This window comes from Gobius niger (assembly GCF_951799975.1).
Source record: "Gobius niger genome assembly, chromosome: 11".
In the NCBI taxonomy this organism is placed as follows: Eukaryota; Metazoa; Chordata; class Actinopteri; order Gobiiformes; family Gobiidae; genus Gobius; species Gobius niger.
The window spans coordinates 12,427,827-12,454,924 of NC_136862.1; the positions used below are offsets into that span (position 1 = coordinate 12,427,827).

General features: G+C 40.7%; 2 protein-coding genes across 3 annotated transcripts in view; one reads left to right on the forward strand and one right to left on the reverse strand.

The window, feature by feature from the left end:
- cltca (clathrin, heavy chain a (Hc)) lies at positions 1-19,463 on the reverse strand. Of its 2 annotated transcripts, XM_079565713.1 has the most exons (31): positions 19,155-19,463; positions 13,716-13,923; positions 11,569-11,837; positions 11,056-11,217; positions 10,856-10,969; positions 10,295-10,468; positions 8,464-8,661; positions 8,179-8,379; positions 7,803-7,955; positions 7,615-7,737; positions 7,306-7,443; positions 7,052-7,216; positions 6,792-6,972; positions 6,476-6,639; positions 5,663-5,788; positions 5,437-5,579; positions 5,093-5,327; positions 4,897-5,019; positions 4,670-4,815; positions 4,405-4,588; positions 4,141-4,333; positions 3,870-4,027; positions 3,515-3,787; positions 3,121-3,438; positions 2,881-3,012; positions 2,694-2,804; positions 2,441-2,611; positions 2,131-2,352; positions 1,966-1,986; positions 1,282-1,357; positions 1-1,056 (listed from the first exon to the last, which is right to left on the reverse strand). In XM_079565713.1, exons 1-31 carry the CDS (start codon positions 19,194-19,196, stop codon positions 923-925), a joined length of 5,058 nt encoding a protein of 1,685 aa, XP_079421839.1. In that variant the 5' UTR covers positions 19,197-19,463; the 3' UTR covers positions 1-922. The 2 variants fall into 2 exon arrangements, with proteins under 2 accessions (XP_079421839.1, XP_079421840.1); XM_079565714.1 differs by lacking the exon at positions 1,966-1,986.
- The window catches only part of nherf4b (NHERF family PDZ scaffold protein 4b), a gene marked incomplete at both ends in the record, with an annotated part of 9,398 nt that continues 1,741 nt past the window's right edge, over positions 19,442-27,098 (forward strand). The window contains 2 exons of the mRNA XM_079566696.1: positions 19,442-19,457; positions 27,034-27,058. Coding sequence (XP_079422822.1) covers positions 19,442-19,457; positions 27,034-27,058 — 41 coding nt within the window. The remainder of the gene's footprint in view (positions 19,458-27,033; positions 27,059-27,098) is intronic.

Below are 27,098 nucleotides of genomic sequence, written 5' to 3' on the forward strand. Positions count from 1 at the left end.
TTTGAGTGGAAAACAAAACTGCAGTTTCATTCAATATAATCCTGATTATGCACAATCAATCCTTATAAGTGCATTGCCTTAATTCTAAAGTCATTCAGATAAGTTCGATGTTAATTTTGTATAGACAAGCCTATCATAAAAACTTCATATAACCACGTCCTGCAACATAATTTCTGAAATGAATGAGTTGGTCAACATTAAAAGCAAGGTTCTTCAGAAATTATTCTTGCAATCAGACAGGAACCATGAATCATCCAGCAAAACACTGCGGTAGAATGGGGGGCGAGAACGCGTCAGTCAAACAGATCGATTATCCCTGATGCCCAAATGCCCCCACATACAAGCAGTAATTAAAGCACAATCAATTAACGCAGATGCAATGGACATCTTGCACAGGCATTGCTGGAAAGAAAACTTTATATTAAAACTGTGTCATTTGCCATGAAGCAAGTGAGAATAAAAGTAGTGTTTCAGGATTGTGGTACTGGAAGCGGCAGTTTTATATTCAATTACAAACTGTTTGAATATACAATAAATGAATTTTACAGGTGGACAGAAAAAGCTGCTCACACATCAAGAGGTTCTACATTTCTTCTTACTACAGAGTGCAAATCAGATGCTTCACAAAAGACCTTTTTTATTGAAGAGGGCTCGCTCTTCCAATGCCCCTTCCCCAATGTACACTAGCCATTACCCATTCAAAAATGACAGAAGACAAGTAATCTCATCAGTATGGAATGTGGAAAAAGTAATCTTTGTGATTTACTTATGTTAAACAGAAAAAGTCCTTCATAGCAAAATGGGAAAGTACAAAATAAAAACGATGTTGGTGTTTTGTATCCTGAAAGGCAGAGGTCTGGTGAAGGACTGTGGGCGATGGATGGTAGCTCCAGCCTGTTCGTGGAGAGGTGACTCTTGGGCCTTACATGCCATAGCCAAAACCTGGCTGAGCAGCCGGCTGAGCATAACCCGCAGGGGCCTGGTACCCATATCCATAGGCTTGTTGAGGCGCCACAGGAACACTGGGGCCTGCCGTCAACATCAGCTGTGGTGTGCCTGCCGGGACACAAAGTTTACGTAGATTTTTAATGGATGTGTTTTGAGTGGAGACAATCGTGTAACTTTGATGCTGGCTGAGGACCTGCCAGGCATCAAAATCTAATGTACTAGGCGAGACTAACAAAACTACATCTGCGCATTCCTGGGCTAACATTATAGCCAATACCAGTAGTAATGTAACCCCCAAGACCATACCCAGCTCTAAAGGACAGTTTGACTTACCATAAACAATAGGTTGCGTCTCTGTTGCCTGCTCTTCCTCTTTCCTCACGGTCTCACATGTTTCTAGTTTATCTACCTATAAAAACAAAAACAAAAAAACACATCAATGATAATAAAAATCACAAACCTCAAAGCTGAATGCCACAAAACCAGTCTGTTGGTGCCGCAAACTTAGCAACATGAAATACACTCTTAGCCTGAACTTCCTCTGATCTCCAGTTTGTTTTTATCGTATAATAATACACTTTAAGTATGACAAGAGGCTTTTGTTTAGCAATACATCTACCATAAAGCAAACTCCCATGCCAATACGAGTTTCGTTTTGAAACATATGCTCAAAAGCATGATTGAAAACATGCAAATTCAAAATCTACAGCAAACAACAGGCAGCTCAATTGACCTATTTTGTGACAACAGTAACCAACATTGCAAAATCATTTTCAGGTGTTTTACATGCTTGTGCAATTTATGTGTTCTACGATTAGAAGATTGGTATTGTATCCAAAATGTGAAATTATGGCTTATGAAACATTTTTCTATCTTTGACTTGCCAGTAAACGAAATCTATGAATTGTTTCGGAGTTTTAAAACATCCAGTATTATGCAAAATAGCTCTTCATGCAAATACAAGGTCATTCTTTGAACTAAACTTTCAGGTTAAACCAAGACTTTTTGCACTTTCACCTGATTCGTAATTGCATCAACCTGAAATGGAAAAGGATAAGGAAATATTCATTGATATAACTTTACAGTTATAGTTCAGTTTGTGAGCATCATTTCAAGTGGCTCTTTTGGCAGACATTAGATGCATAAAGGTTTACGACTTAAACTTGCACAACTCCAACTCACCTTGCTGAGGTATTCTCTCATGACCTGGATGAAATATGGCATAGAAAAGTCCATGATGTTGTGTCTCCATGCCGTCTCCAGCACCACATCAGGCCGCAGGAGGTCATAGCAGGAGAAGAGGCAGGCAGCAAAACACTCCTTCTTGTTCTCCTGTAGGAACCAGGCCAGCAGCTCCTCGGCAAGCTCTGTGTCTTTGGACTCAGACGCGTAGAGCATGGCATCCTACAAGAACAAATGCCACAGATGTCTCGTCATATATTACATCTGGTAGAGTGAACAATGTCAGGCATTGGAGAGAACAAAAACAAACCTTGTAGAGCTTATCCTTCTTGCAAAGCTCCACACTTTGTTTCCAGCGATTATTTCCCTTAAAGAGATAAGCAGCAATTCTTCTGAACTCGATCAGCTCATGCTTCTCCATGCGCTGGGCCAGTGAGATGTTGTCAAAGTTGTCATATGCATCTATTGAGGTTCTAAGTGCCTAATGGAAGAAAAGAAAAACATTTACATCCGAGAGTAGCAGCAAAAATAAAAAAATTACCATTTGCATTTTTTGTTCTTACTTGATAATCCTCCTCTACAATGAAGAGGTTGTTAAGTGCTTCATTGACAGATTTGTTGTTGTGGTTCTGCACTGATCGCAGGTATGGTTTAACCAAAGGCAACTGTTTAACCTGCAGATACAAATCCAAATTAATACACTAGATGCAAACTATTTTTAGATTTAGTTAAAAGGTAATTCACAATGACCTTGGAGAAAAAGTTGACAGCGCGGGAGTGATCCAGTCTCGGTGAAAGCACTATGAGCAAATCATTCAGTAACAAGGGCTTGAACTCCAAATAAAACTGGGTGGCTTTGTAGTACAGTTCCACATTTGCAACCTACAATGATAAAAAACAATAATACATTTTTTAGCAAAACAATAACTTACAAACAACAGTAAGAAAGTATTGACAAAAACACATGAATTGAAGGTTAACAATAACAACCTTAGTGATGATGTCTTTAAACTGGCCCTCCTTCCAGGCGTCTGAAGGATGATTCATCATGGTAATGATAGCATTGTCAAACTCTTCATATTTGTCATAGAGGAATACAAGCTCAGCCCACAGGTGGGCTTGTTCTGCTGCTCTTAGGACCTTGGGGATGTTAACTCTGGACCAGAACAACTCTAGATGCTCTCTCATCTTCTGTGGCTTAAACTTGGAGTAAAGAATGGCCAGTTCTGTAAACATGCCCATGTGAGCACGCTCCAAGCCCAGGGCGGCCTCCAGCATAGTGATTAGCTCCTCAAAGTACCCTCGGTCCTGGCAGAGACAGAAAGAGGAGGTCATTATGTGGAAGAGGCTCCAAGAGTCTAAATAGACTTCTGTTCTGTCTTACTTGGTAATAGTTGATGAGCTCCTCCAGTTCATCAGCGTGAACTACAATGTGGAGGCCACACATCTGGGCCAGTCTGAACTCCTCTCCATCCACACAGGCAAAGCACACTTCCTTCCAGGTACGTGTGCTGTTGGCCTTACGAGCGCCATCCACAGCTGCTTGATACTCTCCAAGGTGCACAAGTGTTGAGGCCAAACGGCCAAAGTTGGAGACGTTGTTGTACAGCAGCTTAGCAGCCTCATACATTTTTTCATCATAGCATCTGTCTCCAACCTATGTGTAAAACACCAAAAAGGTAAGTGCCAGCTACAGCATTTCTAAAAATATCTATGCAAACTAAATAAAAGTATCTAACCTGTTGGATGTGTGCATTGTTTGGTCCATTAATAAACTCCTCCAGTTCCGCCAGGCGATTTGTTTTGGCCAAAGCAAAGATCAGCTCTGTCTCCACGTATGATTCACGGGCCTTCTTGCGCGCCATCTGAAGAAATTTGACCAAGTCCTCCCAGTTTCCTACACAGAAATATTGTGGTTGAGGCCATTTAAATGTCTGTTTACTTACACTTTTGTTGTAGTGTCTTAAGACAATGTAGAGTATAAAGACTATTTTAAGCAACATTTCTTACCGCTCTTATCAGCAGCCTGTACTACCTCCATATACGCAGAAGGATCATCAGCTTTGATGTAAGAGTCAATAGCCTCCTTGACCAAACCCTTTTGTAACTGGGCTTTGGCCAGCTGGCTCCAGACTGCTGGTTCATTGCAGCGTTCTGCAAATTCATATGCTCTGTCCAAATTGCTAATATGTTCAATAAGCACCTTGGGGGAAATAATGCAACCAATTAATTTTTGTAAAGGTATAAAATAGAGAAAATGCTTAAAAGACGTACTTGTACAGCTGAGGTATTGACATCAAATTTTTTAAAGATGGCAAAGGCCTCCTCAAAAAGTTCATTGCTAATTGCAATGTTTGCAATATCAGGAGCGTCATAGTTGTCCAGCCTGTTGATGTACTCCATCACACGTGTGCGGTCTGCTTTGATTGCCGTCAGAATCAGCAGGTTCTGAAGATTTCTGTTTGATGCGAAAATGTAAATTGAGTAAAAAACATACAAAACACAATTCAATATTATGAAATATATAATATGTAGATACCTGTGTTCACTAAAGACAGAATTATCCAATACAATTTTCTCCAGGAGCTCAATAAGCTCATTAGGCAGGTCAGCTGTCATGAAAGCCTTGACTGTGACAGAAACCTCCTCTGGGTCCTGGGTTTCTGACAAGGCGGTTTGCACAACCTAAAAGCAGAGGCAACCACCATTAGACTTTCTCAAATGTATTGATTGAGTGGCCACATTCATAGTGAAGTTTAGACATACCTGATCAATAAGTGGCCGTCTGAAGGGATTGCTCTCCAGGAGAACACTGGCCCAAAGATCAGGGTCTTTGCGACGAACCAAGTAACGAGACAAGCTTTTGAAAAGAGAATTCTCATTGCAAACCTGGAGCAAACAACACATGTTTAGTACATTTTATCACAACAAAAACAAAACGCATCCTATCAATGATTCTCACATTGATCAACTCCTGGTCGCACTGCCCTCTCTCGTAAGCCACACATGCAAGATGGGGGTCCCTCTTTTCGCAGTACTTTCCAACCACACGGCTGTCGTAGAATGGGTTTTCCCTTAAGAACCGCTCAGGATTGTTGTTGCTGTCAATGTAAATCTTGGCCAATGCATTATGGGTAGCAGGCTCCTCACAACCTTCATGTATGCGAGACTCCAGCCAAGGCAACAACAGCTTCAGTCTGAAAGTAGAAGCAGATGAGGTCAAGGGTTTGATGGGTTGAGTCAGGGGCTGCGTTTGGTCCAATACTGAGCATGTTGTCCCAGTTTAGAGAGCAAATCGATACATACCGGTTTCGCTTTTCCACTTCAGCCACAAGTTCATCCGTGGAGAACTGTCCTCTAACAACAAGGATCAGGCTCTTGATGACGTCTTCAGCGCAGTCCACATCCAAAAGTCCTCCAACCACAACAGGCAGACGACTAGGATTGACCTAATTAAAAAGTATACATCATATTACATAACAGGAAGATTTGCATTTGCAGTAGTTACCATCTGTGTGAAGACAAAGCTTACCTTCTGCACATAGATCTCAATGTATTTCTGCAGGCTGTTGCGATAAAGATAAAGCACCAGGTCATGGACAAAGTCAAAACGATCGCAGACGATGATCAGTGGGAGCTGGTCAGTCAGTTTGGCTTCCTGTTCATTAAGAAAAAAAGAAAGTAGTTATAATACACTTAATTTCAAATAAACAATTACAACTTCACACTTACATGTTAAAAATAGATTTACAAATGCTGGATAAGAGGACATTTGGACTAAACACTTTACCACAAGGTAGATACATCCACAATTGATGACACTAGGTCTGTTGTGCATTCCCTATGATCTGGCCACATGCTGCGCTGAATAGAGAACTATGCACACATACTTCCTTTACTTCTACCTTTTTCTACAGACTGCGCACAAGTCTAATTTTACTTCTACATTAAAATGCGCAACATCCAGCTACGTCAACTACTGTAGTTCTAACAGCGCTGGGAACACATCATATGTATGGGCTTGTTATGAATAGTACAGCACCATACAAATGTTAAGTCCAATTAAACACACTCATGGGTTCAGGGTGGAGGGTCAGGGATGTTTTTCACTGGAGGAAGGATAACTTTACCTCAGATATGTCCTGCCATTACAAAGATGGAGGAAAGTACAAAAGTTAATATAGTACATGGAAGACTAAATTACTTTATCTGAATCAAACACCAAACTGAAAGAACTGATACAAAACAAAACAAAAAAGAGAACAAATATAGTTTATCTGCGTTCTCAAACCATGACAGTAGCCCTTTACTAAAAAAATGTGTCTCTTGGATGCGGCATCGTTACCTTTAAAAAGTTCTTGACACGCTCAGGGTCATAGCAGTTGCTCTCTCTGCAGATCCTCTCCACTTCTTTGATCTGGCCTGTTTTGCAAGCCGCCTGGATGTATTTGAAGTGGACTTCAGGATCCTGACTGAAGTTCACAATGGAGCCAAGGAAGTAAAACAAACCTGTACACAAAATTACAAAATTTAGTTTCAAATTAATAATGCCCACAGCACGCAATAACGAATCAATAAAAACACGTGACATTTGCTTAACTCAAGTATGCAGATTTTTTTGTTTTTTTTAAAGTAGATTAAGAAAACAGGTGAAGCAACACCTTCAAAGCTCTTGAAAGACTCAAAAAGTTCAGTCAGGGACTGTGTAGAGAGCTGCTCGTGGTACTTGGATGCCACTTGGACACAGATCTGCAGGTTCTGACGGATGTTGGCTGACAGCATGGCCCTCAGGCACTCCAGAGAGTCCTCCACTGACAAAGAGCCGAAGAAGTTCACCAGCCACTGACGATCAGAGGAACACATGTTATTATATTGACCCTTCTAACAGTCAGATGTGCAATAGATGGTATTGGACGTGTACCTCTGGGTTCAGAAGGTGTGTGTGCACCACGGCCCGCTTGATGTCATAAAGGTCTGTGTAGTGCTCCAATGCTCTCTGCAACAAGCCGGCTTTTTCACAAAGCTGGGCAATGTGGGCACGATCGTAGTTGGTAAACATTTGATTGCCCAATATAGCATCTGCAACCTACAAGGATAACATCAAACAGTTATTATGATATACAGAAGAAACCACGTTGGTTCTATAAACAAATGTTTAAAAATGTGGATGTTTACCTGAGGCGCATGCATGAGGTTCATTTCTAGCAGGCGAGTCTGCAGTGGTCCCTCTGCTGGGCGGTTGTTCTTAAGAGCATCGAGGAGGAAGGAAGTGCACTGCTGGATCAAGTTGTACTCCATGAACACGTCCACAATCTGTACACACAGAAAGGTTTACCTTTAAAGACATGCATCTTGTGCACCACTCGAACAACTAAGGCAACCACGCTAATGGACAGCTGCAAATCCCTTAAGTTATAGCTTTTAATTTTGTTCAATATATAACTTCCAAAGAGCTGAAACTGTAATAATGGAACAAAGTCAAACCTGTGTGATGTCAGCCAGAGGCTCCTCATCTTGAACAAGCATCTGGGCAAACTGCAGTCCTTGCTCGGGGTTTATCCTCATCACATTCCTCAGCAGAAAGATCCAGTCAGGTGTATATCCCACCTAAAAGTGCCATAATTACTACAAACTGCCATAACCATATTGTATCTAACAACCAGAACACAGACCTTCTTTGCATAGAGTACAATCTTTGGGAACTGGCCAGTCTCGGCGAAGCACTGAATGACCTTGTTGGGCACATTTGCTCTAAGGTAGACACTAAGAGCCAAAGTGGGATCCACTGCTTTCACCAGGTCACCCAGTTCTTCTGAGCACTCAAGCTGAAACATAATTTAACAGTGATTTAATAATACAGTATGTCGGAGAAGATGCATGCAAGTTGTTCCCAAGCTCAACAGGTTTCCTCCAAGAATTAGACTTAATCGCTTTCATAAACACATGATCTCATACAATCTGAGATAATGGGGAAATTGTGTAAACAAAATTGCGGCTCAGGAAAAGCCCTTTCCTGTTTGTAGCCACTAACACGGAGGCTGCGAATACCTTGTCTTCCTTCAGCCACTTCTCCAGCAGCTGCTTTCGGCCTTGCTGGAGTACAGGCCTGCAGAGCTCCAGAGATTCAAACTTGTTGAGCTGGCCCTGGTCCAGAAGAATCCCGAAGTACTGCAGAAGTGGAGAGGTCTGGCCTTGCTGTGTAGGAACACTCTGGAAGCGACGGATGGTGTCTGGAGTACGCAGGATTCCCTAGGGGCCAAAACATAAAGCTTATCAGCACTTTTCAGCTCTTCTCTTTACATATAACAATGACTAATCAAGGGGTATGGGTACCTTTGGAGCGTTTGCAGCAACTTTAGCAGCCTCAGAGTAGTTTCCAGCAGCAAAAAGGTTGTTAAACTTGCGCGCAAAGAGCTCTTCAGCGCCAGCCAAATTGTTGCGAACAGCCAAACGAAGAGCCAGGTCAGGGTTTTGTAGCACATTTGTGATGTAGGGAATGATATTCTCTTCCTCCACACAGACAGAAAGCACCTGTTCAGAAGAGATTTTTTTTTTTAAAGTTATGCAATCTTTAAAACACTAACAATGTTCTTTCAATTATACATATCCCACCAACAAAACAAAAATGCAGAAGTCTGCGATAAAACTAACAGTAAGTGCAGTGAAGGGTTTTCATACTTTGAAAATAGGTCAATGTAGCTTTTGAAAGAAGTCAACCCAGATCAAAGAGAAGGATTAAAGAAGGAGGCAACGCATGCTGAACTCAACGGCAGAATGGGTTGAGGTTACTTACACGAAAGCACATTTATTAGCCAGTTTTGAACATTGAAGGTAGACTTGGATAATACCTATATTGGGGTCAAATCGCCTTTGCTATCAATCAATGTTTATTGTCATTGTCATTAAAAAATAATCAGCAACGAGACAGCATTGGAGCATACAACAGTACATGGTGGTTGTAAAGTACATAAATACTAGTGCCTGATCCCGTCATAAATCGGAAGCTAAGCAGATAAAGGCCTGGCAGTACTTAGATAGGAAGCTGTTTAGTAACATCAGGAAGCCTGGGGTGAATGCAGTGAGTGAGTGGTTGGTAGTGATCAGAGGGGCCGATAGCACAAATTGGCAGCCTCGCTTCCTTGAGTCTACCCCAGGGCAGTTGTGGCTACAGTAGCTTACCACTACCGAGTTTAGAGTGAATGAATCATGACGACAGTGTGACCACAGTCTTTGAGAAACTCATAATATATATAAAAAAGGCAAATGGGAAGAAATAAAACTTTGATTCCCAAATCCCATGTTGGGTAACCTATACGTGCTGGTGACGTAGAGGTAGTGATTACAAGGAGAGAAGGAGCTCTAAGAGGATTAAGTGCACCAGTCAGAACCTGTGACTAGGAATCATGTGCTAATTTTGCACTAAATTCTCTTGACATTGTCCAGGCCAGCGATAAGCGAGAGCTAAAACAGTCTGATTGACACGGTGTGAAGGTAAAGATTGTAGAGACAAAAACAAACGTAGTGCACAGCCCAAACGTCACAGCCTCAGATCAGTTTTCACCTCTTTGCTCAATTATTCATGGCCTGTGTGGCCCGACTGGAACATTATTCATCAGCAGGTTGGGTCTAGTTTTCATCTGGTTCAACAAGGGCCATAAGAAACTGTGTCTAGAGCGTTCCTCAAGTGGTTGGGACCCACCATTACCCAAGGATGACAAGCCCAAATAAAAATGTAATTTGTTATATGTCGTAATAAAATATTGACTTTTTCCATTTTTATCAAAGCAGCAGCAGATATGCCTTTGATTTAAGCCTGAAATTAAGATCAAAACAACCTAATTGCAATTACAGTTTCCATGTCGTTTCAAGTGGAGGAAAATATTGACCTACCAGTTGAGAATCACTGGTCTAGATTATCTCCATTAATTCTGGGCAAAGTCTGAACTTGCTCATAATGACAGACAAACTGCAGTTGTTGCTGTTACAAGCGCTACTCATGTTTAGAGTTTGGCTAATTTTAGTTTATACAGCTAATACAGTGGTGTTGTATGTTATACGTCTAGTAAGGCCCATAATAACACACTAGTTTGTCTCCATATCAAAGCATTAGGCGGAACGTTTCTTCCAGTTTCACACATCATCAAGGATGTATATTCATTCTTACCTGGCCCTTTCTGTTGACTCCAATAATGCCTGAGGTGGCCTCATGTGGAGCAGTGACAAAGATGGTCTCTCCACTGATGCGGTTCATGTAGATGCAGGTACCAGTCTCCAAGTCGTACAGGTGGATGTAGCCGTATTTAGTAATGAGGAAAACCACGTTATTTTTCTCGCTTATCTGCAAGAACAAATGATTTTGTCAGTGATTATGGTCACATTAAAAATACAGAGCACAGAAAATACTGCACAGAAGATATAAAGCAACACTTTTTTTCTTTTGAGAAATATACTACCCTCCGTTTTTGCTTTCTACCACGCAACAGTGATGTTCCTTCATCAAAAACATACCTGGAGTAAAGTTCTTTCATTCATGCAAAGCAATATCCTCCCTGACACTGACTTTCTGAGGCCCACTGAGCAATAAAAGCATCAAAAACTCTCCCATCTACCCCTGGCAGCAAAGACTTCCTAAAATATGTTCTCTTTTTATTCAGAAAATTCAGACACTTTAAGAACTAACTGAATATTATCTTTTTATTGTTACACCATGACAAATGTTACATACTTGCATGGCCACGGGGAAGTCATTCTGTGCTTCTGGGGGGAAGAAGACATCTACTGCTTTCTTTGGAAAAGGCTGGTTCCCGGTTGGTGGGGCTCCAACTTCAATGATGTGCAACTGTGGAACACAGCAAACTATTAACACGAGCTGGGGATACGTTTTTCAGATGAATTATGAAGTTGTTTTGGTTTTGCTGTCATTACCTTTCCGCCAGCCTGGCCTCTGACAGCGAAACAGAACAATGTGGACTCCTCTGCATTGCCCTCCATCTTGAACTGGGCAAAGCTGGCAGCGTGGCCTTCAATGGGCTGGGAAACCTTTCTGTCTACAGAATAAAGTTGCATGGCTCCAACCACACGATTTTGCTGAAAGTGAATTAAGGCACAGTGTAAATATAGAATCTCTTCAGAAATAACTGAGGCACTTGGTAGGTGGGGCTGGATGACAGAAACTGCAATATGTAATAGCTGTTTTGAGTGCCAACAATAACAATATTATTATATATTACTGTTACATTAAATATAAGCTGAATTACTGAGTTGAATGAAATTGTCCTGACTAAACATATTTAGGTTACAAAGGGTTTTTGTTCAACAGAAAAAGACAACCATTGCTGTGATTTTACCGATATAAAAATAGTCACCTAATATTATGATAAAGTGGCGATATGTTGTGCAGCCCTATAAGAAACAGTGATCAGTTTATTGGTGCGTTACCTGTGCTGAGATACCAATAAGTAAGAGCCATTTCTGCTTGGCGTCAGTGCGGTAGTTGATGATCTGGCAGCCGGCGAGGCTGGAGTGGCGGTCAAAGACTTTGACTGGCTGCGAGTCTCCCTCCATGCTCCAGTGGTACACGGCGTTGTCAGTCACAAGAGCAACAGTGTTCAAGGAGATCCACTTCCAGAAGGTCACATCATCCGTCATCGTGTGGGCCTTCATCTTGCTCTTCATCTCAATATTGAAGATCTGAAGAGTTTTGGCAGCTAAAAGAATAAAAACGGCTTAGTCTTAATCCATGATTAATTTTCACCGAAGTTTCTAGCAACACACATAAAAGCAACAGGAAACATATTCTAGTAGAATGAAAGAAACAATTTAAAAAAGTAGCAGTCATGGTATAAAGTTCATCAAGCAATGGCGCCATGACTGACAGAAGGTGCCATACATGCAGTGTCGGAGGCGGTGAAATCTTATCTCAGTTGTCCTGAGACAATTGACAAAGTCAAAACACAGAAAGGACAGACTAATTAATGTTTCCACTGTGTCAACGTTTATGTTTTTGTATTGATTTTTCAGCAAAATGAACCAGGTCTGAAATATATGCAGGACTCTTCCTAATAAATGCTGACCATTTTGGGAGTTAGACTGATGCCAACTCTTGTATAGCCCAAAGAAATCAGTATTTAGTATAGTAGTAGTATAATCATATTAATCTAATTTAGTTTTTGAATACCTGAACCCACCCCAACATAATCTACTGGTAAGCAGTCAGCAGCAAGTAGAAGCAAGAAACACCTCATGAGAAAAGCAAACAGAACAATATTATGATATAAACAAAACTCAGTCTAGCCCAAAGTGGAGCTGATCACTTGAAGTCACTTCTGATTCAGACAAATGAACAATCAACGAATAATTTAATTAATTACTCAAAGTGCATTACTTACCTGGACTTTGTCATTAGTTGGATTAACTGATTTATGATTTAATGCACTGTGAGAATTGTTTACTAATCATTAATATTTGTAGAATGAGAGATTATTAAAAGCGGATGCAAAATAAAATGATTTGTACAATCAAAGGGAATGAATAACAAGAAAAACAGCAGTGTCAGGTGACACGTTTTAAATTGGAATCAGACTAACTGAGGTGCTATAGCATACAGAGTATGAAAAACACTTTAGTCAGCAGTAAGGTACTGTAGGTGGTGGGTGCAGGTGGGTCTAAAACCCTCAACCAGTGAGCTTTAAATCTCAGACCTAATCCACCAAATCCCAAATCATCAAATACATGAGAAGTCCTCAGCTCTGGGGCAAGGACTCCCCTGAAAGAGAATCTGAAATCTCCGTGGATTTTCTGATTAAATAGGGGCCAAATATAGGTTTGTATTTGTATGCCAAAAGTCCTAATTAAATGTAAGGGTGATAGGTTAATAAATGTAATTAGCTTTTTGCTGGTGAGACTCGTGAAATGATGCCTATTGGTCAATTACTGCACAATGACAGACATTTTAAATGGAAATTGATAATTACATGAAAAAATCCCATATATTGAAATTACTTCATTTGAACACATTATAAAACAATGAAATGCCAGCAAGCCATAAAGATGTGGAAGATAAACCCTGTTACTGAACAATTCACACATTGCCTTTTTTTTTTTAACATCACGAAGATACAGCAAAAGTTGCCTCTAACTTTCATATTTACTGAATTGAACCAATTTCAAGTTTAAGTTTCAGAAAAGGTTATGCCCCTTATGTATGTTTTGTTTTTAAACAGGATTTCACTTCCACAATACTGTAGTTAAATTTCAACTCACCGTCTGCAAACATATAAGAAAGCAGTAAAGGAAAAAGAACATAGAAAAGACAAAAACAAAAAAAACAACAGAAAGTCAAAGCAAATAGTTTCATATCTTTTTTTTAAAATGCCTTTTAAAACATGCGGGTCGATAAACTGTTACAGCAGAAACCTACGGTAGCTGGATGTGATGGACATAAACATACGGCAGGTTAATTCAAAACACGACTGCTTATGACCCTCAGAGTTACTCCAAATGCAAACATAATGCACTGAATTCTTTAACAGTCACGCTGATATTTCTGAGAAGTGCTATTCTAACAGCAAAAGTCTGTTACATACCTTTCAGTGCAATGACCTTGCTGGCAGGATTCATGATGGCGCTGTCGGCGGAGATGGGCCGGCGAATGGGGGTGTTGGGGTCGGCCAGGTCTATGATCACCACCTGGGCCTGCTCGCCCACCTTCTCCCGCACACAGATGAACTTGTCCGACTCCATGGTGAGGGTGCTGAAGCCAATGTTAGCCGGATTTATGCCCAAGTTTTGGAGCTTTAAAAAGGAAAGAAAAGTAAGGCAAAGAAGTACAATGTAAGTTAGAACAGTGATAGATAAGACACACGTTATAAAGCTTAACATTTTAATATCATCGTATAGCCATTTTAATAATTGTCAAATACAGTTATTAAAAGGCAAATGCAGTAAGTGAAACTGCAATAATGGGTGGACTTTGGCCATAGCTTTAGCCCCAGCAGCAGGTGATGAAGTCATATGAGACAGTGCGGTCACTTGGGTGGAGAGCAAATATAACGCCAAGTCCAGGGAGCACAAGCCAGACAGGAAACTAACCAGTATTTGAAAGTACAACACCTTCAGGCTTTCTAATCTAATACAGTGACAGTATTAAATGTATTACAGGATCTGCTTTTACACAAATAGGTCGAGATGTGTAGGTGTGTATACTCTGACGACGCCAGTACCAGGGTGTAGCTATTTACTAGTTATTATCAGGGTGTTTCCCAGACTGCTGGATTGTGGTGGCTCGGAGAGGGCATTGTAGAAATGATATTGCCAGTTAAGTACCCATAGAGTCACTATGTGTGCAGTCAGTGTCATTTAAAAAAAAATTACGTGACAAATATTTTTTATAAATATTGTTGATGTAATAAATATTGATGTGTTTTTTTTATATTGTTTGTACTGAAACGGAGCAAAGGATTATGCTTGCTCCATTTAGTTCATTATACATTTAAAATGCCACTGAAGAAAAAGCTACTACATCTACTGTAACATGGGAACAGACCAAGTTCATGAATCATGTTTAAAATTAAATGTTTCAGTGGGAAACCAAAATAAAGAAAACATTGTTTCATTCTAGTAAAAGGGGAACATCCTGCCTGTTATAGTGTCCCTGACACTGCACTCTCCACTAATAATATGGAGTAACTTAGGAGTAAGTCAGACGAAAAACCTGTGTAGGAGTGGAGCCACAGTGTCAGGTATTACACTGGTAAAAACTTGAATCATGCACTTCCTTCTCCAGCAGCAACAGTAACATGCTGTTAGGTAATCTGAAGGAAACGAAACTACTACATCTTGACAGACCAATTTTCTGTCTGATGTTGCAACTTCCTTAGTTTTGCAATCCAGTAAAAATGCAAGTGGGGCAATCTACAAATAACGGCCCTTAGCTACAGGGATATAAAAATGACTTTAAAGTACCTCATATTTATGCTCAAAAGTGTGTGTTTTGCTCTGCAGGCCTTTGTCACATAATCCTAATCAGCAAACACAAACCACAGTTCCAGGAACTTCAACGAAATGTGTCCACCTTTTATCAATTAATGTCACACCCTCCAGCAGCGTTAGCCCACCCACATTCTTTACCCCGACTGACACAGTTTCTCAATGGCATTGGGTTAAAAGTCTTTCACAGAACAAGTGTAACCCACAGAGGAGGAAATAACACAGAGTTTGCATGAAGCTTTCACGGAGTGACCTCAGTTACACTGGATCTGCACTCCTTTCCCTCTGACCTACGAAGTTATTTGCCGTAATAACTTTAACGTAAAGCAGTCTGTAGAGGCACTGCTGCTGTGCAAACAAAATCATTTGTTTTAAAGGTTGATCTTTTGTCTGCTTCTGTCTAGTAGCACACCCAAATAAGTTTCACACCCACCCAGATGTTGCCTGCTGTGTAAACTGTGTATTGGCTAATACTTCATGACATCATTGAAGAAGTATTTATGTGAAAGCAGGTCAAACCAGAGGAGCCACAAACAATGTGGAAAATCACTTATTTATTTTGGCCGGCGCTGGTCTGGTGCCTCTGATCTGAGCACAGCACAGACTGAAGTACAGGCTTGGCCTGAAACCCAGCACCCACAAAGTAAATGTAAGAAATAAGCTGCCTGCTTATAAGTGAATCTGTATTTTAACAAAATCTCTATTCGTGAATTATTATGGAATGGGCCAGGAATCCCGGAATTCTGTTGTATGGACAAAAATATCAAAATAGCAGTTCAGCACAATTCCTCTAGAGTCCCATCTGTTAGTTTAACTTGCATGCTCTTCCTTGGTAGGAAAGCATCATCTTGCTCAGCAGAAAATCTGCTCTGTGAGTCCAGCACCCGTTGAGTTCAAGGCAGAGCAGGGAAGGATGTGCTCTGTAATGTGCTGAGGCTTGCAGCGCTTGATGGCAGTCCTCCACAACAGGAAACCAGGGACCCATTGTACACCCAGACTGAAATAACAGGCTGGTCCAAGCACTGCCTCCTTCACAACCATGTGACTGCAGCGGGGGGCATGTGACCAGCAGCGATGCCTTCATTATTTGATAGCATTTCTAGGGATAAAAGGCTACAGGCTTTAAAGCTGGTTCTGCTGTTTCCTCTTTCCTTTAGAAGCTCTTTATCTCCAGTTCAGGCAGCAGAATGTCAAGTGTTCAGCATTTCTGAATCCTCACTAGCGTGTCACGAGGTATCAGCCGGACCTGTCCCTGCACAGTTCAAAGGGCACTGTGGAAATCTTGTAAGGTGACACCTAAGAGAGTATGACACAATAGACACATGCATCTGCTCTGGGGCAAGCAGTACAATAATATACTATACACAGCATGTGTTATCACAAACTTACAACTTGGCCATGTGTTATCAAATATGCAAGGACATCAGGACAGAGACGCAGTGCAAACACCAGGCCACTGGGTAAATCTATACAAGAGGAGTCAGCGGCCTATGAAGCTCAGCCCATGCATTTTAAATCACATTCCAAGTTCTGCCCAAACATGCAAATATAAAATTATTCAACTTTTTTTTCTCAAAATAATCACTGCATTGAATGTATACTGCAAACCAATGTTTAACAGGTTGTGTAATATGCTATTTGATCTGTAAAAAAAAAGACTAGTACTACACTTCTTTAGATGGATGATGTATAAAAGGCAAGATCAGCAGAATGATCAGTAGTCGAGGGCTCAATGAGCACCTTGGTCAAAGTAAAAAAGAGTTTATGAGTTCAGCTATAAAATAAAATCAGCTGGTGTCAACAAAACTACAATGCTCAATACTGAGACAGGGCAACATGATCCATCAAACATTTTCCACATGCAATAATTAAAAGGCATGAACTGAAGTTATTTAGGAAGATGCCTAAAGCACAAATCAGATATTGGGTCACAGCACTGTCAGTAATGTTAAAACTTTAAACATTTATGAAACATATGCAGATCATGCATTAGTCATAGCGGTTGGAAATCAGTTGTGATTTTATTGTCACACATAATGGCCTTGTGATGAGCCAATCCACTTTATTTAGTGCATTTGACCAACAGAGCATTTCCAAAGTGCTGCTTGGGGTGAAATACGCAAAGTATAAGCCTCAATCAGTCGCTCAAAATACAAAAAGACAACAGAGGACCAGCCACAGAATAAAAGTGGGTCTTCAGATGAAACTCATAACAATCCACGTGGGAGGGCAGAGCGTTCCAGAGTCTAGTCACAGAGAAGATCTTGCCCCCTCTAGTTAAGATTCTCGTCTTAGGCACCAGGAGCCAGCCCTCGGACCTCAGTGCGAGTGCAGCAGTGTAAAGTAGGATAAAGCCCATGATTTACTATGGGCAGTCTGCACAAAACAATACTCATTTCTAATATTTACAGGAAGCCAATGTAAAGACGCAAAGATTGGAGTGACATGTTTCTGCCCCCAGTTAAAAGGCTACAAGACTAACTGCAGTAGGTGAAGTGCATTTTGCTTAGTGCTTAGTCCACATGTGACAAAATAAAAGCTGACTATGCAAGACCCACTGAAAGTCTGAATAATTTGAACTTCAAAAATGGTCGAATCTCGGCTGAAGGAGCGCTGGAGTCGACCCTGAACATGATCACTTCAGTTTTATTTTCATTGAGATTCAAAAATTGTTGAGTCAACCAAACCTTGGCTTGACATCGTTAAGGCAATCAAGCAAGGGTGTCAGGGGGGGGTGCTGGGGTACTTCCTAAATGGGAAATAGTCAGCATAGAAATGATAGACACCATTACAGGCCTGAGAACTGAACCCTCTCTGGGAAAATGTAGGGGGTGACACAAATCAGAGAAAGCAAACAGACAACTTCTAGATAAACCGTAATAATCCATACATATGTAGTTCTAATATGTCAGCAGGTTGTTAAAAAGTCTAGAGCAACTTCTTCATGATCTTGTTGCTTAAAGTAAGAAATAGATTGAGTGGCAAGTAACTTTCGAAAGCCAAGTCAAAAACAGGAGCGCAAAGAAGAGAGCGGCCCGTGGAGGCGCATCAAGTGGGACAGTTTGTTTCTTGACATATGAGGCATGGTAGATCGGATAACTTGTAATAAGCTGGGCTGAGCGACCAAAGACTCATCCATTATTCATGATATCTTGTAAGCCAGTATTCCATGGTCACAGTGTCAGAATCAAGATGGATAAATATTCAGTTTGTTGGATTCTGGAAGTATTTTGGATATCGTTACCAAGCCCAGCATTCCTATTTCTGTCTATTTGATAAGAAGTCAGCAATTTAATTCACACAATAATCAATAAAAGCAATGTAAGATATTAGACATACAAGATGTTAACCAAACAAGGAAGAGGCCTGAAGGACAAGCCCTCAAACCACATGACGTTTTTTTTTTTTTTTTACAACCGACCAACGTGATTTCTTTTGTATGGACACAATGAATTATCGAAGCATGTCAAAGCTGCACATAAAGCACTTCCATACTGTACACCAAGTCTAGTCTTACCACTAAAGCCTCACCACCACAGGCTGGTATTCATACGTGGTTAGGAATAAGTTGTGTCAAAATGACTAAAATATCGTATAGAGATTATAGATATTAACACAAATATCAAGCAAAAACCTAACTCTAATATGTTTCGATAATCTATTAACCTGATCAGTTCAAAATAAATCAAGTAAAGAGTGTCAGAAAGACGAACATTTTTTGGTACACGAGCAATGGATTATGAATAAAGCAAGCATAATGTAACTAGACAATAACAAGCAGAGTTTAAATATAGTATAGTATAGTAAAAGTACCAAATAATACAGCAGTTAGCAGTCAGGCTAGATGCTAACCAAGATAAACGTCATCCACCCAACCAACCAAGCCAGTTAGCATAGCCAGTAAAAGCTAACTTAGCTCGTTAGCATTACTCACTACTGTTAAAATTGGCTTAAGTCAGAGATCATTCGCCGTGACAAGCAAGACACTGAAAAGGACAGACAACCTTGCCAAGCCACCCTTTCATTCATGCACAAACCTGCAGGTGCTCCTGAAAGCGAATAGGTAGGATCTGAGCCATGGCGGTGGTGCCTCTCACTCTCCTCCGGGTTTCTTCAAATGCTAACCAACTAACGATACTTTCTGTCAGAAACTAGCCGGACGGCCGAGGAGTCGCTAACCTAAAATCCTAGTCTAAAGTCCTAAATGTTACTTATTAGGTGCTGTCAATTTGGTGTTACTTTATATTTGTCCCTTCTCGTCTGTTTCTTTGAGGGCTACCCTTGGCTACACTGGCTGCCACTACACCGACTCCCTGGACCTGCAATGGCGGTGGAGGCTGGTCAGCGCAGAAAACATCCCGGAAATGGAAGTGAATTCAGTGAGGCGGAGGAATACAGACTTTTACAACTAGATTACGCGCAGAACAGAACAAAGGTGACTAATGGAATGGTTACATTTGTGTTGTTTTATCACATATTTATCTAAAAAGTGCTAGGGACAACAATTTAACCCACGCACAATTTATTAAAGCTGGAACTATTTCTCTCTTTTCGCCCTTTGATTTTTGCCACATCATTCGTCTTCGTAAAGCAACGTCATTGCTACGTGAGATACACTTGTTTCTTTCAGCCAATCAAATCATTGAACAGGTTGTATGGAAAAAATCTGAAGAATGAATGACATTAATGAAAATGCGTGGAAAACAATTACGCATATTATTTACATCTTGATAGCCTACTCCTTGATATTAGGCAAGGCAAGTTTATTTGTAGAGCACAATTCATACACAAGGCAATTCAAAGTGCTTCACAGTTGCATAAAATTACAGATAAAATCAATAAAAACATCAACATAACATTCATTAATTACATTAAAAGGCAAGAGAGCAGATAAAATACTCTCAGTCATATGCATGGGCAAAAAGAACAGTTTTCAGCCTGGATTTGAACATTGTCACAGTTGAGGCCTGTCTCACATCCTCGCGAAGACTGTTCCAGATTTTAGCTGCATGAAACTGAAACGGAGCCTCACTGTGTTTATTATTCACTCTGGGAACCACCAGGAGACCCCTCCCTGAGGTTCTCAGGGCCCGAGTTGGTTCATACGGCTGTAACATGTCAGAGATGTACTTCAGCGCTAAACCGTGAAAAGACTTGTACACAAGCAGAGCTGTTTCACACTGTCTGTGCTTCTGTTTTCCAAGGGCTTCTGCATTTGTCTACTGAAGAAGTTTATCACGCATCTGCCCAGGAAACTAAGCTGTAGAACACAAAATCCAGAAAGGAAGTCAGTTTTGGGGAAGCAGCAAGAAAGCAGTAAAATATGCTGACAGTCCAATGGGAAATGAATCAATCATTTTGCAACAACTTTTACTGACAAGTACAGATTTGCAGTGCACTGCACGCCATTGTTGTATTTACTTTAATTTAACTTTGCTACAAAGTAAATAGTTAGGCTACATCGGTCATGGCTATTCTAACAATATACTAAATTTGATTGCTTAGGGCTATTTGCAGTTTCAGTGACACTTATTTTTCTCATTTTAAATCCTGAAATGCAGTAGATGTAGCCTATATTGCTCAATGACACACTGAATGCTGGGAAATCTGTCCTTCTATATGACTTTATATGGTTGTCTGCTTGAGCAACTACCAAGCACTGGTGTTTAAAATTTAAAGCATATAATCAAAAGTGTATATGGTCTTCAGTCTTAATCATGAAATCCCCCAAGCCCAAATCTCTTTGATGATCTTGTTTCAGAGGCAGAGAGGATAGGGGAGGCCATCCTGAATGACCCATTCAAGCTGCAGTTGCCATGGATTCAAAGGCCTATAAAATAGACACTCCGCTCTCAGAGAAGCTGTGTGTCACGATTAAAGAGCAGCCTTAGGTCTCTGCAAAGATATCACACAAAACCCTAGGGTCCACTCCAGACACTGAAAGGCAACCTTGGTTTTGTTCAATCACTGCAATGTTTAGGGTAGGGCTGAAATGGGAATGGGGAAACACTAATTTCTCAGTAATATGTTGTCATCGCAGGTTCTGAATCACAGGGACTTGGGTGCAGATGGGAGCGCTGTCTTCTGAGATATCAAGACCTCATCAAAAGTGTCTTAGAGCAAGCTTGGACCCAGAACTCAAAATATGCACGACAAGGTTATGGTCTTTCCTCTCTGCTGCTCCACCACTCTGGCTAATCTATAGCCCATGCTGGGTAGTAATGCAATACATGTATTTAGAATGTATTCTAAATACTAATTTTGAGTAACTGTATTCAGGTACAACTACTCTTTCACTTGAGGGTATTTAAAATATTAATTTACTTTCTTAAAAAAAATCAAGGGGATTCATTATAATAGTACTCCATCACTACATTTTAGCTTCATATTGCATGATATCGAGAGGAAAAATATTAATGACCAGGGAAAAGTTTTGTGATCTCCCCTGCGTTCCCAGTGTGATATTGCAAAGTTCTTTTTGCCTTCCAAATTAGTGGCAAATAAGTTCATAACAGGCGTAAGTGCACACTGTATTTATACATAAATATAAATGCTAATGTAACAGAATACATTACAAAATACATTTTTAGGCAAGAAGAAGAAGAAGAAGAAGATCTTTATTTATATAGCGCCTTTCACAGACATAGTATTCAGTAAGTATTCAGTATTCTAATTAAATACAAATTCAAAGTGTTCCCCCCATTACTGTCTATATGCTACTACACTATACATTCTGTATCTTTACATTTCAGCTCTATTTTTGCATTTGTTGTAGAAAAACCTTTGTACAGAACAAATTAGGTTACAATTGACTGTGGTGTGTCCCTCTGAGAAGAAAGCTCTTACATGGAAAAAAGATGTGCCATAAAATAGTTATGCAATAAAGAATGATAATTTCAATAAAAAGTACATTGACTATAGGAAGAGTCAAGTTCCTCTGGTTGGTAACACTGGTAACACTTTGAATGTTGCCATCTAGTGGACTCAACGTGAATTTCACTCATGAAAGGCATTTGCATTTTCTTTCAGATGTAACAACAGCTATAAACTGATTATACAGTGTTTTTGCTTTAGAAATGTCTGTGATGTCCATTTAAGTTCTGAACTGATCGGGACAAGTTTGGTGAAGCTGCCTGAGTAAAAGACAAAGGAAATAACCATACGTCCAGGTATGTTTTCGTGTGGGAAGCACAACATATGACAACATAGTTAAAACCAGTCAGTTTAGCATTCATTGGGGCTTTAATTGTGGATACAGCGCTGTGCAGGGCAATGACCTCCACTAATATGCAGAACAATGTTGATTTATGCAACATCAAGCTTATCAGTGCTCTGACCCAAATCATCGCAGATACAGTGTTGTGCACAAAAGGTCACAACCATCAACAATTTAGAAGTGAAAATGTTTTGAAGATTAATTTAGAAAGGAACAATATCAGACGACCCTGTCACAACAGATTACACATTAATCTCAGAGGCTCTGGGAGGAGTCAGTCCATGTCTGGTCTGTGGAGTGTTGGAGTTTTTTGTGTGTGCTCTCGCTGTCACAGCACTGAGGAGAGATGTGGAAAAAAGAAAAGATGACACCAACTGCAGGTACTTCCTTTCTAACTTCAGCAATAAAAACAAAATAGATATTGAAATAGTCTTTCTGTTAATGTATAGATCTGTTGTTCTACTTATTAGTCAAATGTGTACAAGAGTATTATCATAGTGATGTACCGTGTTCTTAAAACAACTTTGATCTGAACTTTGAACCAGCAAATTGTTGTGTAAAATGCTTTTGAAGGTAGGTATCCTGGTAAAAGCTGGGCTGTGAGGAAAGTCAAACAGACACCCATTAGCTGGACTTGTGTGGTCAGAACAGACTGATTGAGAGAAGGGCTGCTTGGATAGAAGAGAATGCCGCCCTGCTATTGCACAGTTGTCCTTGTGTAGTGTGGCCTGAGCAAACAGATTTTTGTTTCAACATGACGGGGGAGCAAGGACTCCTGTAGGCAGCATATAACATAAACAGAATGAGCTTCATGCATCCTTTTTTATTCAGCCCTCACACACCTGGAAACAAAGAGACTGCTGCAGAAGCTCATGTACAAACTGATAGACTTTCATATGGACAGGCAGTACATGTCAGAAACATCATGCTGTGTACAGGAATCCCCCAAGGTTGTGCGCTGAGCCCCCTCCTGTTTACTCTGCTGACACATGACCTCACGCAAACGCAATTCTCAAACCTCTTCATTGAGTTTGCGAATGACTGTGACACAACAGTGGTCGGTCTCATCAGATGCCACTACACCGACAGATGAAGATAGTTGCGGACTTCTGAAGAGTGCACGTGTCATACCCCACTACTCACCAACGACGGGATATCAACATCTGAGGAGAATCAGTGTTCTGGCCGCATCCTGACCAGCTGCATCACTGGTATCATCCCCTCGCTCCTATATTCAAAACATTTACTCCACCTGTCTCACCCTTCAAGGAGGAGACTGCGAATTCTACAGTCCAGGTCAAGTCAAGACAACTGCTTGATCAACCAGACTCAGGATGCTGAACTCTCTTCCCTACCTCTGCTTTCAACTGAGTGGTCCACTTTTGCCCCTCATAGTCTTTGGGACTATTTCATGACACGTACGCCTTTTAAAAAAGGTTTTTGGCATTCACAAAACTTGTTCTTGGCTGAAAACGTTCCTGTCAAAACAAAGCCTAAGAAAAGTCAGGAGGACTCATATTAAAAGAAAGTCTTCAGTTCTGTTCACAATCATGCTCAAAATTCTGAGTTATTTATATTTGTACATATTAAATCTTGTATGAATTAATTAATGAAGATAGGCCTACCCTGTTTGTTTAGATATAAGTTGGCAATATTAGGTTTATTAGATGACCTATTATTATATACCACCTTTGCTATGCCCGATCCCGCCAGATTTGGTAAACTAAAAAGGGAAGGACCTGTTTGGTTTTTGGATAAGAGACTGTGTAGGAACACCAGGAAGACTGTGTGAGTGTGTGAGTGAGTGAGTGAGTGAGTGAGTGAGTGAGTGAGTGAGTGAGTGAGTGAGTGAGTGAGTGAGTGAGTGAGTGAGTGAGTGAGTGAGTGAGTGAGTGAGTGAGTGAGTGAGTGAGTGAGTGAGTGAGTGAGTGAGTGAGTGAGTGAGTGAGTGAGTGAGTGAGTGAGTGAGTGAGTGAGAAGAGAAGGAAAACTCTTTTGTGATGTCCTGGTTACATCTATTTAATCATTTGGGAACAAGTTCGCGCACCCAATGATTTAGGTGGGTCATTGAGCGCGAGCCCCAATGGCTGAGCCTGAGTTTTGTTGGTTTTTAGGCCCGAGCACCGTTAGTGCTGGCGAAGGACCTCTTAGAATCATATAGCTGTGAGCGGAGTGAAGCGGAGCACACCGCCACCAAAGTTCACGAAACTTGCCCACAATGTTGAGCGCTCCGTGCTCAGTTTTAGTTGACCTTACACAGAGAATTTATATCACTCTATATGTGCAAACTGAAGCATATTTCAGGTTGCCCCCTCAGACCTGACTGTAACTTTACTGGGAGAGGGACGCCCCCCACCTCTGCCATGGAGATGTGACTAAAGGCGATAATATGAGATTTAAATAGGTTAGGTCCTCATTCAAATCCATTCTTTTTCCACCGATTACCCACTGCAACAATAGCGTCTTTTGTGTCAAGCAGTTCATGAGGAGCAGGTTTGGGTTTGGTAACTTTAAAATGTTACACAGTGTGCCTTTAAGTAGCATTCAATAGTAATTTATGTTAAAACAATAACATAAGCTAAACATTGCCTTTTCCACCCTTCATTGTATATAATATGGCAAATAAAATAATCACAATGTATGTGTTTTGCTGCTGAGTACAAAAATGGTACTAATAGGCCAATAAAAATACATTTAAAAAATCACTATTGCTGGAAGCTGCCCACGCCCCGCCTCTCTGTGGGGAAGAGAGCGGCAGCGCCACATGTGAAGTTTATTTACAATCAGCGCAACGTGAACTTCGAAGTCGCTTCTCTGCTCGGTTGAATGAGTTTGAGCAGAAGCTGAGCAAACGTGGAGAGGCGCGCAAGCGATTGTCAAAAGGTACTAAAGACATTAAATAGATTTGTGATTACTTTCTGGTTTATTTAAATTGCCCAGTTGGTTGTTTAAATTTACTGTTTACTTTTTAAATTGTAAACAGGATCAAATTACTCACGATTATTTAACAGTAGAATATATAGCTGGTGCAGCTGCATGTTTTTGGCCTTTTTCTACAATCTGCATTTGTGGCTATGTTCCACATTGTTTTTACTGGATGCTTTTGTGTCTTGCATATTTGCCTTGTTTTTGTGGGGTTTGGGGGATATTTTTTGTACTGCAGAGAGTCCATTATGGTCCTGAAGAAAGCAGCTTTTTAAAAGTTAAACCAACAGCTAGATTATGAGCTGAAGACATCTGAGACTGGCAAATTTCTTCTTCTGAAACACTGAAGAGGCACCAAGAGCCCCCCCACACCTGCAGCACAGTGGAGACATCAGGAGGGGCTAACAAGGAGGTATCCGGGCAAGACTTACTGCTAAGCCACACAAGCCTTCTATAGTTCTGGCTAATGGACATTCAATAGAGAATAAAACAAATTAACAGCTAAGCTCTTCCCAAGATGTTGAAAGACAGTTGTGCCTCGGCGGGAGCTGCACAGGAGGAAGAGGAAGGAGGAGATGGAGGAGCTGACCAGTGCAGGACACCACGCTACTGCGCGGACGTTTTACTCCTCGTATCATTACGCTTCACAATATAGTCCCCCTTTTTATTTGCTTATAAAATCGACATGCTACATTTCTGTGTAAATATACTTCGCATGAAAACACTTCACGTAACTTTATTTAAATAGGGAACACGTGGAAGAGCTTGGTAGCTTCTATCGTGAGCTTTTTTGGAGCTATGTGATATGTGGGAGAGGCTGCGTATGTGCTCCGTTTGCCTGGCAGAGCGCACGGACAGAAGACCAGACGGGGATATATTAACACGTCTAAAGTGAGGTAAGCGCATATCTCAGTATGTAAAAACGGTGGCCTATTCCTTTAAAAGGGAAAAATTTGTATGTATTTATTTGCTAAAATATCTTGCTTCTACACATATATTCTAATGTGCTTCTTACCAGACATGTTAAAGAAACAGGCCACCGTTTTTCCAGACTGATCTGTTCTTGCCTGAGCTTGCACAAGTTGATACGTACCTGTCTGGCCTTTGTGCGTGGTCGCTTCTAACTTCACCCCTGTTTAGAGCTATAGGAATACATTGGGAGAGGCTGAATGTTAAAATCATCTTTGGTCGTTTTGCGTGACTGAGGGCAAGTACAAAAGTATGTATCAACTCGTCTAAGCTCAGGTAAGGACATATCTCCGTATGGAAAAACGGTGGCCTGTTCCTTTCAATGTTATTATGAATTCAAACTTTGTTGTAAATACACTTAAATTGTCCTTAATGCTACGAGTTTCTTTTTACAACCCACTTTGAGAATCACTGCAAGCGGTACTGGGTGACTTATGTCAGCTTACCACAGATCAGCAGGATGTTACTCCTCGATTTTAATAAAGACATTTCCCCTTCCCTCAAGAACACAAAAAGCGTGTGTATCTTTTCTCGCATGGTTGTAAATTATTCTTTGAAATTGGAAATCGCAGACTAAAGACTAGAACTAATCTTGCGTGGTCAAACCCAGTTTTATGACGGACATAAACTGAAATTGCTTGTCAAGGTTTCAAAAGTGACTGTTGCCGTGTCTCACAGTTCAGTGACTCGATGACAGGACAACACATGTAAGTTCTACCAATGGGCAAACAGTTTTGACAACATGCCGTGTTCTGTCCAGAGAGGGAATATATCAGGAAATAACATGCATTATTTTCTGTGTTCAGGTAACGTGGATGACAACCTCACAAGGTAAGCAGCTCAATATGTAAAAATCTAAACAAAAACTCGC